A 16216-nucleotide genomic window follows, 5' to 3' on the forward strand; every position below is an offset into this window, starting at 1 on the left:
CTACTCTCGATAATTCTCGCTACAATTTCAACAATCTAGTAATGATTTCTTGAGTTCATTATAAACATACACACACATACTCGCATGCGCCAATATCCATTTGAGAGCCTGGTGACCTCAAAACCAATTAGAACCCCTGTGTCTTAGGGAATGTATGAAGAAAAGATATATATAGACAATGCAATGTCAGAGCACCAGACGTTTCTTTCTCTGGAACTGTGGAGAAATTGGTATCAGGACGATGCAAATTGGAACTCCTTCCTGTACTGCACACTATCCTATGGATTCCCTCTAACTTGTAACCTAAATATATATGTCCTATTATTCTTGTAGGACAAGGTCTGGAAGGCTGCCTATACGTGTCCTGACAGCCAAGGTTATGTACTATCCACCTTCATTACTCCCCGTATTTACAAGAAGTAGTGAACCGGTCGTAATTCAGTGCGGTAACAATGGCGGTTACGTCACCGCTCAATTTCGCCACCACACACGAAAGAAGGAATATCCAGGCCTTTCCGGAAAGGTAAGTGAGGTGCTGTCGCTAGACGGGAACTTAAACCTAAAGTACTGAGTCCCCTTCTCCGAGGACTTAACAAGAAGTACTGAGTCCCCTTCTCCGAGGACTTAACAAGAAGTACTGAGTCCCCTTCTCCGAGGACTTAACAAGAGCCACCACCCATACTTGCAGTTTGTGGAAGCTCCGGTATTCGCCCTTCTCGTACACTCCGCCGACGCGCGGAAACTCGTACTTCAGAGGACACACTTCTTCGGTGTCCCAGTGAAGTGAAGAACAAAGGTCTCCGGTCCGTCCTCGTGCTGCAGGCACTCTCACCGGTGCCCTTCTCTTGGATTTGCGGTCTCTGCCGCCTGTGACTCCAATGCCGATCTCGTCGGCTTCCAGGAACTAATTGCGGGAAACTCCGTAACAAGGTCCCCGCTCCTCGAGTCTTCGGATTCGAATAATTACGCACAACGTCGTGCGCGCGTTCAGGGCGTTTTAAGCCCGTGGCTCCTCCCACTCATGCACAGTGCATTCTGGGAATCGTAGTTGTGGCAGGCGCTTCCAGCCCAGATCCTGACACATTATTAATTTTGTTTTTATTGAGTCTTTTAATAATTATTACAAGTATGTTGTTGCACATATATTACCCTATTTCTAGACATGTTTATAAAGTTGCTGCTGAACATTCTTTTAGTGACTTACCTCCGCATGAATTGTCTTATAGACTTGCGCTGCGCAATAACACTTTCATTAGTATGTTACATCATTCCCATCAGACTAGTAATGCCACCAATTGTTGGGTGTGTGGCCGACTCCCTCCCTATCAGAATTATGAAGGAGTCCTGCCTTTCTTTCCACATCCATTTACACATAATGGCTCCTGTGGAGCATGGTTTAGCTTAATTAATTCCATAGACTCAGACACAGCAGTTTACCAAGATCATTGGGTATGGGGAAATCTGAACCTAGCTTTACTCAAGGTCTGTTACCCTGACAAGGAGGGTCGCCCCAAAAGAACAGGAACTGATCTAGAAAATGAAGTATATGGATTAGGTAATTTTACACCTAATCTCATGATTCTAAATGTCGTATCTGAAACTGAACTAGTCTTACCCACCATGTCAGTATTCCCAGCGAGGGGTGAATTATGTGTAAGAAAGGTTGGTTCCATACATATGGGCCATAGTAAATGCACTACTATGGTATAATTCAGTGATCAAGGAAAATCTTCATTTAGAGCTTCTCGCCACTCCTACTTTATATGTGGTCAGACTGCATATATGCGTCTACCTCTAGATTGGGATGGTACCTGCTACATTGCATTCCTTTTGCCACCTGTTTTCCTAGCTCCTCCTGATTATTACAGAAATATTCATTTAGTACACAACAGAGAACGGAGAGATCTCCCCATTGTCGATTACACTGAGACGGCATGGGACAAGTATGTAGATTTTAATAAAGGCATCTTTCCCTATATAGGTACTGTTACTAATAGTAAGCTGATACGTAGATTAACTAGAACCCTTGAAGCAGTAGTGAATGAGACTATTTCCGCCTTAGGCAATTTAACGGAAGAGCAGTCTGCTATGCGGATTGTTGTGCTTCAAAATCGTCTTGTCCTTGACGTCATCCTGGCTGATAGGGGCGGAGCTTGTAGGGTCATCGGATCAAGCTGCTGCGTATTCATACCAGAAAATTCGCCATCTGTATATAAAGCCATCACTCGCCTTCATAAGATTGTAAGCCAGATACACCAGAACCCAGGCACTTGGACTTGGTCCAGTTGGTTTTGGAATGCGGTATCAGCCTGGGGATGGAGAGTTCTATCCTTCCTAGGTATTGGCCTTCTCATACTATTCAGTTGCTGTCTATGTCTACAATGTGGACCAGCAATTTGTGGTCTGTGTACCACATCGTGCATTCCACATCAAGATTTTCATTCAAGATCCCGGAAGAAGAAAGAAGAACAAATGATGCTATATGAACAGATCAATGGATTGATGAAGATTGATATCTCTTGAAGGGCAAGTAGGGGACAAGGAGGGAATGTGGAAATATGGATTTTTCTGGTCAGTTATGTCCCCTATCTTGGACCCCAACGGTTCCATGTGCATGTCACAAGTACATGTATGTTCCCTCCAGTTCCAGTTATGAAGACGCAAATACATGTGCGTCCACCGTCAACATGTCCTTTGACAGATCCGCCATGTATAGGCCGGATATCCCATTCCTAAATATGAAAGGCCATCGGCTTTATATGGTTCACTTATGCCACTTTTCAGTCCAGGCAAGTAGGCCCTGATTCTGTCATCAAAACTCCTCTTGCCTTCTGCCTCTGAAAGCTCCAGCCCGAGCCTGCATCTGTGACCATGAACTCTGTCTCATTCTCTGCGCGGCTCACGAAGCCTGACATCAGCTTACTCTCTGCCAAGAACTGTATTTCACCTTCGAATTATCTGCCTCCCCCTCAGCCGATGCATTCCTGCCTAGTAGTTTAAGTAAACATTCTTCCAGTTACCAAGCAAAAAGGCCCATCTTCTCTGTCCTCATGCAAGTAATTCATAGCCCTGTTACCATGGAATATTCCTACCCCCTCGCATTCAGTGTAGACACTTAGACGCTTGTACACGCACGCACAGTCAGTATAGAATAGATTCTGTCCGAGAGTCCCTCTTTTATGGATAACATAGTTCTTTAAACATAGGATGTTAGATATGATTTGGGATTAGGTTGACTTGACCCCCCAGACTTCTCGTCTCCACATATAGAGCTAAATGTCAAGTCCCCGTCACCCCCTAGTTACACGTCAATTACACGTCATACTGCTGCGCGCGCATCAATGCCAAGTATTATCTTATAGATCCACCTATGTATTACATCATAACCAATCATGTTCCTTTTTACTCATTATTACACCCATTTTCGGTTACGCAAACCAAACGTCAATGTCCTTATCAATTGTTACGCCTACTGTATTCACTTCATTATAATGTATGTACTATAAAAGTTACTTCTTGTCAATAAAGTATGTACTTCACTTCCTGAACCCCCGTGGTGATGGAACTTGAGGCATCCGATTATAATCGATTATTGGAATAAAGCCCATTCCGAAACTCTAATATCACGGATTCTGCCTCTCATTTTACTGAGCTATTTTATAATGTTTCTGTATCAAATTCAGTCCCGGTAAAGGAGAAATATTTACCACAATCTCTGTAAGTCTCCTACTAGACTGTGAAAGCCTCTCCTTCACACTCCGTGTATCGCATGGATGCACATTCTCTGGGATCCTGAATTATCGCCCCCATGGCCCCCTTGGCCAATTTAAGAAGAGTCTTCCCGCGATAGCAGCTATTTTTGCTAGCTCTCTTCCCAATTTTACGCTTTTAGGGGATTTTAATCTTCATTTTGAGGACACCTCACAGTCAGCCACAAGTGAACTGATTGATGGTTTAGATGCATTTCAATTCATCCAAAACGTTTGTAGCCCTACTCACTCTAAAGGCCATTTATTGGACCCTATTTTTTCCAACCTCGAGAGTCTTTCAGCCGGGGACCCCCTTCCGGTGCCCCGATCCAACCATTTCCTAATCCCTTTTCGTTGGGTCCCACAGGGTGTCTCTATGGCTGCCTTGGGAGCCAAAAGACAGGCTGGTACGTGGTCTAAATTATCCTAAATTATCAATAGAGTCATAGGCAACGACCCTGGAAAACTCTAGACCAACATTTGACCCAAATCCCATCACCACAAATGACAAATTCAATGAGTGGCTTGAGTCATCACTGAATATTGTCCTTCCAATAAAACGGACATATAATAAGGCAGGGACCAAGAGTAATCTCTGGTATTCCCCAAAACTCCGTGAACTCAAGCAGGCATGTAAAAGATCTGAAAGGATATGGAGGAAGGATTTCTCTGCAAGTCATAAAGATAACTATAGAGAGGCTATAAAAATCTATAAAGCTAAAATTAAATCCGCCCAAGCTCTCTAATATGAAGAGAGAATCATAGCAGCTGCCAACTCCCCATGCGAAATCTTTCGCATTGCGAAATCACTACTTATTCCCCTCTCTCCTCCTACTGTATCTGATGATACTTTAGTTTGCTGCAATAAAATGGCAGAGTTTTTTCCAATAAAATACAAGTCGTATATAACTCCTTCCCACAGGTGATAGCCCAACAAAATGTAGTATTGAGGGATAATAGGTCCCAAGACAGAGATGGTTTAATTAAAGAAATCCCCTTGATCTGACTACTGTGCAAGGTATTCTGTGTAAATTAAAACAGGGCTCTCCTACAGACCCGCCCCCCCAGCATTCTAAACTTAGTTCCAGAGACGCTGTTTCCAGTCATTCTTGACCTGATCAATGCTTTATTCACGTCAGGACTTGTTCCCCCTTTGTGGAAGCGGGCAATGGTCAAAGCACTCCTAAAAAAACCTGAAATTTGGACCAGGAAGTGTGGAGTAATTATCGTCCCTTCTCTTTACTGCCAGGTATCAGCAAGATTGCAGAGAAACATGTGAACTCTGTACTCTCTGCTCTCCTGGAAAATAACAATTGTCTCCACCCCTAGCAGATGGGTTTTAGACCGCAACAGGGCAGGGAAACTGCAATGCTTGCAGTGGTGGAGAAACCCAGAAAAATTCTAGAAGCTGGCGGCGGCGCTGCCATTATCCTTTTAGATTTTAGCGCAGCCTTCGGCACGGTTAACCATCAGCTGCTGATCCAGAGGCTAGGTGAGGTGGGAGTGTCTGGGACAATGCTTAAATGGTTTCACTCCTTCCTGTAGAACCGATTCTCTGAAGTTTTTGAAGATGCAATTACTTCAAAACGGACTCCTCTTAAATGTGGGGTACCCCAGGGGTCATCCCTGAGCCCCACTCTTTTCAATGTTTATCTAAGCTCTTTGGCAGACATAGTCTTACCTTTTGGAGTCCAGATTGTCACCTATGCTGACGTTACCCAGCTAGTGGTCTCCCTCAACAAGCAGGATCCTACTGGGCCTGGCCATGCCCGCTGCCTGGAAAAATTTCAATGTGGATGGAAGATTCATATTTGAAACTTAATGGGTCAAAATTGGAGTTAATGCTCTTAGGTAAACACAAGACTCTAAATTTAGGATTGTTCTGGCCTAGCTGTCTTGGTCCAGTCCCCCCTCCTAAAGATCAAATCAAGAGCATAGGTGTCTAGCTTGATCATAATCTTGATTTTATCGAGCAAGGAAAGAAAGTGGCAGCTAGTTGCTATGGGATATTAAGGATGTTACGCAAAGTCCTCCCTCTGCTACCTTCTCTTGCCAAAAGAATAATGGTTAAAGCACTCATCCTCTCCCGGCTTGACTATGCAAATGCCTTTTATCTGGAAGCACCTTGCTCCTCGATAGGAAAACTACAAATTGTGTAAAACTGTGCGGCGCGCATGCTCCTGAAAATTCCAAAGCGCCTTTCGGCTAAGCCTGCTTTGGCGACACTTCATTGGCTCCCTATCCAGGAAAGGATCCAGTTTAAAGAGCTGTGTATGGCACATAAGGCTCTTTCAGGCAAGGGATCACCCGCTATTTGTTCCCTTATTCAGCCATACCGTCCTAATAGGACTTTGAGGTCAGAGAATAAGCATTTGGTGGCAGTACCGGGAATCAGAAGAGTACAAAGTGGCGGACGTCTCTTCTCTTATAATGTTGCCAAACCATGGAATCGTTTGCCCCTACTGATCCGTATTCAACCAAACTATTTGATTGTTCGGAAACAAATTAAAACATTACTTTTTCCTTAATACTGTTCGGAGTCCATAATTGAGCCGTTAGCAGCGTGGGGATGCCTTCGGGTAACCAGGCACTTTAGAAATGCTAATTCAATTCAATTCACTACCATCCTTCCTCTCTGATCCCCCGAAAATCACCTGCGGAGTCCCATACGGGTCATCACTGAGCACAGCACTCTTCAACATCTACATGGGGCCCCTCGCAACCATCGTCCGACAAAACGGCCTCAACATTGTATCCAAGGATACACCCCTGAGTGGTGAACTTTGAAGAGCAATAAGGAGACAGATACCATGAGCATTTATATGATTAGTCAAAACTTACTAAGGGTATTTTAGTATTGCACAACACCCTCTGCATCCTTCAAATGGATCCCCCCTGAGTCAAGGAAGACAGTCACCCACGCACTCATCACCAGCAGACTAGACTATAGAAATGCACTCTACGCCGGCATCAACAAGTCCCTACTCCGCAAACTCCATACAATACAGAACACCGCCGCCAGACTCGTCCTCGGCCTCCCCCAGCATGAACACATCACCCAGCACCTACGAAAACTCCACTGGCTCCCTGTGGAGAAAAGAGTCACCTTCAAAATCCTTTCCCATGCCTACAAGTGCCTACATACGAACGGACCCAAATATCTCAAAGACAGAATCATCTTCCACGTACCCAAAAGAAACCTGCAATCCTCCAACCTCGCACTGTCCAAAACCCCACACATCCTCAGAGCCAGAGCAGGTGGAAGATCCTTCTCCCACATTGCAGCCAAGACCTGGAACAAGCTACCAGCAGACATCAGAAGAGCCCCCTCCCTGAACACCTTCAGGAAAACCCTCAAGACCTGGCTCTTCGGCTAGACTGATCTAAGCCCCCCCAACCCTCCCAGCGCCTTGAGACCCTCACGGGTGAGTAGCGCGCTTACAATTCCCTGATTGACTAATACATTTATGTATTGATTAAAAACTAATTTGATGATTTGAGTTTAAAACTTTGCTAACCCTTTGCTAAACCTTTATAGTTTTGAAACTTAACCACTCTCTGTCTTACTTGCGGAGCCAAATGGGTTTCAGGGTATTGACTTGTATTGATGTTTGATGCCAGCCTCAGTCAGAACTAAAGATTCATCAGAGATTGCCTTCCGAAACTGAATTTGTACCAGAGTTTTCAAGGAGCCAAGCATTCTATCACTGGTCACATTGTGGGCATCCTGTCACCTTAAAAACTCAGTCACAAAAATCTGCCTTATGCAGCCCTGCATATGTCAGCAGCATTCTGTACAAGCTGCTTTCAGCTGATTATTTGTCATTTAATTGGTGCATATGCAGTTCTTCTTTGACAGTCCTATTAAGATTCGCCAAATAACTGCAGATTTATCCAATAATGAATCTGGAGATTGAACTCCCTCCTGGATTCTTCGGTGATGGAAGGCAGATTTCTTTTCTTCGGCTTCCAAATAGTATCCATCTTAGATTTAAAAAGTATGTGTTGGTAATGCTACTATGGTGAATTTATAAGTACAAATTATACAAATTGGGATCCCCTATAAACATTTTTAAACCTTTTTCAGGCATGTTCCTTACCAATAATTTTTTCATTGTTACACTTTTCTGAGTCGCAGCACTTTCGTGTGATCTTCAAGAAAACGTCACGACTCGAGACCACAACTTCTTTTCCACAGGTGGCCTGTTTGGCGGGCTTCACGCAACCCTTGAACGCAGTGAGAATGACTTTGGGCCCTATGCAAAAATAACACATTTTTTTGTTAAAAGAAAAGGGTACAGCAGCAACAAGCAGCCTAATATCTAACACCTACACAAACACAGGCACTCTATCTCCAAATGACGCTGGGCAACCTTGGTCATTTTTAGACTGTTTCTTCATTCCTTTCTCTAGCCCCTCAGTACATTATGAACTTGCTTCTCTCAGTGTAATGTGTGTTGTTGAGATCAACAGCTACTCTTCTGGGTTCTAACAGCAGCAACATTTGCTTCTGGCATGGCAAGAAGTTCTATAAGTGTTCTAGAGGTTAAAATGATGTCATAATAATTGGAAGAGGGCGCAACTGATTGATGTGTAATACAAATGAAGTGACATGCAATGAAATTTAAATATTGAGCTAGTAGTGTTTGGGTGAGTAACACACACTTCTCTCACCCATAAATCCCAACACATTTTTAGCAAAATCAAGAACCTTAGCTGTTCTCCCTCTGCACTGTTAACCAACTTCAAGAACCTTAGCTGTTCTCCCTCTGCACTGTTTACTAACGTCTTCCAACATTTTGTAAATGGTCTTTCTAACCTAAGTTTCAGAATATCTTCTCAGCTATGCTCTTTAAATCAAGTTCTAATAACTTTAGGTTTAAATGCTGTTATCGGACCAGCCCATCCATAAGTTTGGACTGACCGTCTCAACAATGTTCCATTAGTTTACCAATATGGCCCCAAATTAGCATCTTCCATAAATTCTACGCCAAAGGAGTGCAAAGGAGTGCAAAATCTCATAATTATTGTCCCAAACTTATGTGAAATGTCAGAAATTTGTTAAAAATTACACATAATTTACGCAAAATGCAATTTGTGTTATCTCGAGTGAACACTGAATGCAGGTGCATACTTTGCACTCAAAAGTCGCCGACAAGGGGAATGGTTCATATTGGAAATTTCCCTTATGGCACATTTTCTGCCAGAATCTGTATCCCGCAAGACCTTTTATGCTTGAACAGATTCCCACCAAAAAATGAACTTACACAGTGGCGTTACCACTGACATTTTGTAAAGTGTGCATGCTGGAAAATTATGATTGAGCGGGTTGTACACAATTTTGTATACCCCCCCATTCTGCATGTTTATACTAATTAAAATAATCTATTAATTATAATACTATTAATGTGTTTGTGTGAAATTTAATCAACATTACTAATGTCCGAAAACATAAGTGGGATTTGTATTTTGCATGGCTAAAATAATTTGTAATTAACATATGTACGCATACTAATATTAGAAAAATTGAATATTGCATGATACATGTTGCTTTTGTGACGTTATCGTATGTTGCACCAGATGACATCACTGGGTGAATATGAACGCTTTAAATGTCGCCATATTCTAGATAATTACAAGCACATAGTGGAATTAGTCAGGGTTTAACATTTTATTCGTAATTTCCATATTTTAATTACTTTTTGTGTTTGTTTCGCTTAAGTTATCCTTTGGGCCTAAAAACAAGATGGCCGTCTGACACACTCGACCCGATGGACACCATTCCACGAGGTTTCAGACCAAGTGCGCTTGCGCCAAGCACCCGTACCAGTAGCCTCAACATGACCCCAAACACGATGTGCCTTAGCAAGGTCATGATGGGACGCTTGCCAAATGTTCAAACAAAGGACTTATGCAAGGAACCGGATGGATCATGCCTGACAATATGACATTATGAACTGTGTGAAACTTCACCGGACGATTCCAACTGACCAATGGGATAAGCCCAAATTCTCTAATTTGTAACTTTTAAGCCTTATTTCCATTATATAAATGATGTTAGAATAGAGAGAAAAAAGCTGCTGTTCGTTCATCTCTATCTCATACTTCCCTTTTTGCTGACGGACACGACGGTGACGCTACGTGACGGCTGTGTTCCTGAATCTTTGACAGACTGAATTGCTGCCCAATTTCTTGATGAACTAAAGACTTACGAAATCTATGGGCACTGATCGATACGTGCACGTCTCTGGTCCTTGACCTGATCTTTGGGACTGTAGCATGCTGACGACTGAATTTGATGACTTAGAGGACGACCGATAGCCAGAATAGGTAAATATGGTATTCTATGATTTGCGTAATGATTAATAAATTTACTAGATGGAACAAAAATTCTTGCATTATTTAGATAAACAAAAATATTGATTAACAAGAAAATGTGTTTGGTCGTTTATTGAAAGGGAGTAGATCAGGAATTTTGAGTACGCTTTAGTTGGACTGAATCACCAAACTCAAAACAACTAATTTGATCCGTCGATCACGTGGGAGGAGTATCTTAATGTTTAGATTCATGATGAGCAGTAATAAAGGTATTAGTGAATAGAAGTGTAAATAAGTGTTCTCTCTATAGGTTATAAGGTATTCCTTTCATGTCAGCACTTGGAAACAGTCATTCCTCCCGTAAGTACAGGCCAGTGAGAAGCGGAGTGTGAAAGTTGGTGTTATGGGCCCCACCAATGATTGTACGAGTGAATGTGTTAATGTGTTATTTGGTCTGTGACGAAGGGAGGATATATCAGGTACAGGGTTTTGTCTTGATTCCCGTTACCCAGGTTTCCGCGCTGCATCAATGACACAAGCTTGCTGTAAAATTAGCATGGTCTTAGTTATCACACGCTGTGCTGAATTGCACCCTGAGCAAATAAGTCCAAAATATTTGAATGAATGTGCTGCCCCAGAGCAGCCGCCAGGGCAGCACACTCAAGTGAAATACGGATCAGCTGTTTCAATCAATCAATCAATCAGTATTTGTAAAGCGCACTACTTACCTGTGAGGGTCTCAAGGCGCTGGGGGAGGGGGTGCCGCTACTGCTCGAAAAGACAGATCTTGAGGAGTCTTCTGAAGGTGAGTAGGTCTTGGGTCTATCGTAGGTGGGTAGGGAAGGGTGTTCCAGGTCTTGGCGGTGAGGAAGGAGAAGGATCTGCCACCGGGGGTCGTTAGTTGGATGCGGGGGACAGAAGCGAGCGCGAGGCTGGCTGAGAGGAGCTGGCGGGTGGGGGTGTAGAGGCTGAGTCTGCTGTTAAGGTAGGCTGGTCTGGTGTTGTGGAGTGCTTTGTGTGCGTGGATGAAGAGCTTGAAGGTGATCCTCTTGTCGACAGGGAGCTAGTGTAGGTCTCTCAGGTGGGGGGTGATGTGGCTGCGGCGAGGGATGTTGAGGATCAGTCGGGCGGAGGCGTTTTGGATGCGTTGCAGTTGTCGCAGGTGTTTGGCTGGGATTCCTGCGTAGAGTGCGTTGCCGTAGTCCAGCCTGCTGGTGACGAGGGCCTGTGTCACTGTTCTTCTTGTTTCGGTGGGGATCCACTTGTAGATCCTGCGGAGCATGTGGAGGGTGTTGTAGCAGGAGGAGGTGATGGCGTTGACCTGTTTCGACATGGAGAGGGAGGACTCGAGGATGATTCCTAGGTTGCGTGCGTGATCAGTGGGTGTTGGTGCTGTTCCCAGCGTGGTCGGCCACCAGGAGTTGTCCCAGGCTGAGGGGGTCGGTCCAAGGATGAGGATCTCCGTCTTGTCTGAGTTCAGCTTCAGTCAGCTGCTCCTCATCCATTCAGCGACGTCCTTCATTCCCTCATGGAGGTTGGTTTTGGCGGTGTGCAGGTCCTTGGTGAAGGAGAGGATGAGCTGGGTGTCGTCGGCGTAAGAGATGATGTTGAGGTCGTGCTGGCGGGCCACTTGTGCGAGGGGGGGCCATGTAGACATTGAACAGTGTTGGGCTGAGGGATGCGCCCTGGGGTATGCCGCAGATGATGTCGGTGGCTTCAGATCAGAAGGGTGGGAGTCGGACGCTCTGGGTTCTGCCGGTGAGGAAGGACGTGGTCCAGTCAAGGGCTTTCTCTTGGATTCCGGCTTCTTGGAGGCGTGCCTTTAGTGTGCGGTGGCAGACCGTCTCGAAGGTGGCTGACAGGTCCAGGAGGATGAGGGCTGATGTTTCGCCGTTTTCTAGTTGGCACCTGATGTCGTCTGTGGCGGCGATGAGGGCTGTCTCGGTGCTGTGGTTTCTTCTGAATCCGGACTGGGATGGGTCTAAGATGTTGTTGTCCTCGAGGTGTTGGGTCAGTTGCATGTTGACGATTTTCTCGATGAACTTCGCCGGGAACGGGAGCAGGGAGATGGGCCGGAAGTTCTTGAGGTCCTTGGGATCCGCCTTGGGCTTCTTGAGAAGGGTGTTGATTTCGACATGCTTCCAGCTTTCCGGGAAAGTAGCTGTCTCGAAGGAGATGTTGATGACCTTCCGTAGTTGGGGTGCGATGGCTGCGTCTGCTTTGTTGTATACGTGGTGTGGGCAGGGGTCTGATGGTGATCCTGAGTGGATGGAGTTCATGATCTTGCGTGTCTCGTCATTGTTGACGTTGGTCCAGGAGGTCAGGCCGTTGATGCGGGTGGTGTTCGTCGGGTGGGTGGGGACTGGTGTTGTTGGGGTGGTCGAGGTGTTGAAGCTGACGTGGATGTCAGCGATCTTGCAGTGGAGGAAGGTGGCCAGCGAGTCGCACAGTTCTTGTTAGGGCGGGATGGCGTTGGCGCTGGGGTTGGAGAGTTCCTTAACGATGCTGAAGAGCTCTTTGCTGTTGTGTGCGTTGTTGTCCAGGCGGGCTTTGAAGGACGATCTCTTGGCTAATCTGATGAGGTGGTGATGTCTGTGGGTGGCGTCCTTGTGGGCTGCGTGGCTGTTCGGTGTACGTTTGTGTAGCCACTTCTTCTCCAGTTTCCGGCATGCTCGATTGGAGGTCTGGAGCTCTTCGGTGAACCAGGTGGCTTTCGTGCTGGTGCGGCTGTTGGGGGGTTTCTTGAGAGGGGCGAGGGTGTTGGCGCAGTCATCGATCCACTGTCTGAGGTTGCGGGTGGCGGCGTCTGGGTCGGTGGGGTCGGTTGGCGGGCTCTGGGCGAGGGTGGTGTTCAGCTGGTCCTCTGTGACTTTGCTCCAGCATCGGTGGGGCAACTGTTGGGTTCGGTAGTGTGTGGTGGGTTTATTGTAGGTGAAATAGATGCAGCGTTGGTCGGTCCAGTGGAGTTCAGTGGTGTGGAGGAAGGAGACGTGGGTGCTTGTGGAGAAGATGGGGTCAAGCGTATGGCCGGCGGCATAGGGGTGTGCGGTGACGAGTTGTCTGAGGCCGAGATTGGCGAGGTTGTCAATCAGGGTGGCGGAGTTGGCGTCGTTGTTGTTCTCGAGGTGGAAGTTCAGGTCCCCGAGGATGATGTAGTCCGTGGAGGCGAGGGCGTGGGTGCTGGCGAGGTCGGTGATGGAGTTGCTGAACTGTGCTCAGGGTCTGGGGGGTCTGTAGACGAGTGTTCCTCTGAGGGTGGTGTTGGGATCGGTGTGGATCCGGAAGTGCAGGTGTTCGGCGGTGTTAAGGGTGTCGTCTGAGTGGGTGGAGACCTTGAGGGTGGAATTGTGGATGATGGCTATTCCTCCTCCGCTGCGGGTGATCTTGTAGCTGTCCGGGATGGCTATGGCGAGGAGTCGTTCCACCAGGTCTCGGTCAAGAAGGCTACATCAGGGCGGAGGTGTCGGGCAGGTCCCAGAGCTCGACTGCGTGTTTGCGTGCGAAGCGGGTGTTCAGGAGTATGCAGCAGAGGTGGTTTGGCCCGGTCCTTGGAGGTTTGGTGGCTCTGTCACAGGTGAAGCTGCAAGTGTGGCAGGAGAAGGGTCCGTGGGTGCGTTTCGGGGCAGCCTGGAAGCAGCTGTGGTTTCGGCTGGCGTTGAGTGCGTGTAGAGTGCTAGCGTCGTAGCGGAGTCCGCGACGTGGCGTTCGCGGGGTCCAGGGGTTCTGGCGCTGGGCGCGCTCCAGGCGCGGACGGGTGCAGACGGGGCTTGTCTCTGGCGCGCCTCCGGCACGGCTGCCATTTAAGTCGGGGAGGGACGGAGGAGCAGCTGGGAGGCGGGAGCGGGGTGGCGAATGGACGGTGAGGGGGCGGGGCCACAGGGGAGCAGCGGCGGGAAACGGGCCAAAGGGAACCGAGGAGAAAAGGGGGAGAGGGTAAAACGAGCTAGGTGAGCGGACACAAGTGCAAGACAGTACAGCAAGGGCAAACGAAGGCAAGACAGTACAGCAGTTCACAAAATACAGGCACAAAACAGAGATATTAAACTAATTGGGCACAACAGACAGTCAGAAGCGGGACACAGCAGGATCCCTGGGGGAGCTCAAAGTGGGTGCACATGCCTTTTATGCCCCCTGGGCACAATGTATAAAACGAGCCTATGTCAGCAATAAAGAGACAGTTCATCCATACATCCATGGACACGTACCTGATGTTTTATTCCGCAGGCCATTGACGCAGTGAGTGACTTTTTTGGAGCAAAGTACAAAACTGCCAGAGCAAATGTCGCTTTTGACTTTTAAGCACTTCTCGCAAGTGAGGGAACTCCCTGGAAAGAAAAGAATGTTTATATTGTCAGATTTTGTGTGCATTTAGATTTTCCATTAGGCAACTATTTTACTACTGGGTTCGGCATGTTTGTAAGAAACTTATATATATGATATATGTTGGCTCTGAGAACGTTTTCAAAGGTACACCCTAGTTCTACTGTGCAACATATTGTAGGATACATATTGGTATACGATTAAACTGCACCTAAATTTCTCACTTTGAGATTATTGTCCAATCTGGGGACTGTGTACATTAAATGATGCTGAGCCACATGTTGATGAATCATTTTCTATATTTTATGCACAATTTAATTGGCGTGGGAAGGAAATTGCACTGGCAGTGTTATTAAGTATGGCTTATAACTTAAAGTTCCTCTTCTGTCATTGATGTAATTTAGGAACTCACTAAGTCACCATGAATGCACTCTGTCACTCATTCCTGGACTGATAGATCGATTCATCCACCCAATGAGTCATTCTTGCATTTAGCCAATTATCCACCCACAATAAAACATACTGACAAATGCCCACATGTACGATAAATAAAAAGAGCGCACATAGAAAAATGAAAACATACCACCTCCTAAATTTGGTGAGAAAAAGCAAATATAAAATTAAACATCGGAAGAGGCGGTCATCTTTCAATGGTATTGTACACAGTGTACAACTCCTTTACATTCAACATAGATGCCACATTAAGTAGCAATGAATTGGCCACCTTGGAGCAGTAAAAGCAATGACACAGAGTGCAGAATACAGTCGTAAAATGCTAAAAAGCCATGCTAAGCCAAGACATAACACTTCTAAATATGTTTACCATCTTGGAACTATAAAACAATGTACACTATAGACAATACCATTTTCAGATGGGCAACCAGTTTAGAAATAGTGACCACAGAGGATGCAGCAAATGGAATTTGGGGCAAGCGAGCAGCCGGTAGGAGTGTGTGTGAGCTGCAGGACGCTCATGAAAAAGAATGAAAGAAATGAAAGCTGACCTATGAAGTGAAAACACAGAAACATGGAAAACTAATAGATTGGTCACCAGCCCAGAAAAAGAAGTGCCCTCATTTTTAGATGGATGTGCACATACGATCAGGACAAATACTGTTACTCACTGCCAATTGCAGAAATGGAGGAAACAATTGCCCCATGCAGTATGCTGCCATGGGGAGAGAGTTTTTTTTACAAGGACCTGGCAGACACCACCCCACTTAAGAAGGCCTAACAAGGATTACTACAAGGCCAGTCCTCTTCTTGAAAGGTTGTCCGAGGTATCTGAGAGATTCCACATAACAAAATAAATATCAGTTCACAGCCTTCAATACGGTATCAGATTAATCCACCCATAAAGGCCTATTGGAGTTAATGATTGTAGTTCACAATAAGTAGGCCAGGCCTACTCCCTTTGTAACGTTTAATAAGAAACCTATCTGACATATTGTTCCCTAATGAACCTATCCAGACTATGATCTTCATTATTGAGTTATCACCATAAAAAACTGAGGCCTCCTGTCTTGCACATAATCCGGCAACCATCATCAACAGTCGAAGAATAACAAATATATACAAACTTACGTTTGTCCAAGTGGGTGACCAAACTGCACCCCTTGAATACAATGTACAACTGTGACATTCCTTGTAATAAAATATCTGTCTGGAGCCTTTAACTAAGTGTAGTGACTATCTACACTTAAAGGCCCGTTGGCATTAACCAACACTTTTCACAATGAATTAGTCAGCTTTACTGCCTTTGTCATAACTTTTCATGATAAGCATATCAGAGGCAGATGGATGGGTTGCTGACGTGCAGGAAACATTGT

At 45.7% G+C, this 16216-nt stretch overlaps 1 protein-coding gene across 1 annotated transcript in view; it reads right to left on the reverse strand.

Moving 5' to 3' along the window:
- The window catches only part of LOC146808907 (phospholipase A2 inhibitor and Ly6/PLAUR domain-containing protein-like), a 521661-nt gene that overhangs the window by 96342 nt on the left and 409103 nt on the right, over positions 1 to 16216 (reverse strand). The window contains exons 3-4 of the mRNA XM_085614801.1: positions 14273 to 14392; positions 7850 to 8005 (exon numbers count right to left, since the gene is read on the reverse strand). Of these exons, the coding sequence (XP_085470927.1) occupies positions 7850 to 8005; positions 14273 to 14392 (276 nt within the window). The remainder of the gene's footprint in view (positions 1 to 7849; positions 8006 to 14272; positions 14393 to 16216) is intronic.

The sequence above is a fragment of the Triturus cristatus genome, chromosome 7, assembly GCF_964204655.1.
Source record: "Triturus cristatus chromosome 7, aTriCri1.1, whole genome shotgun sequence".
Classification (NCBI taxonomy): Eukaryota; Metazoa; Chordata; class Amphibia; order Caudata; family Salamandridae; genus Triturus; species Triturus cristatus.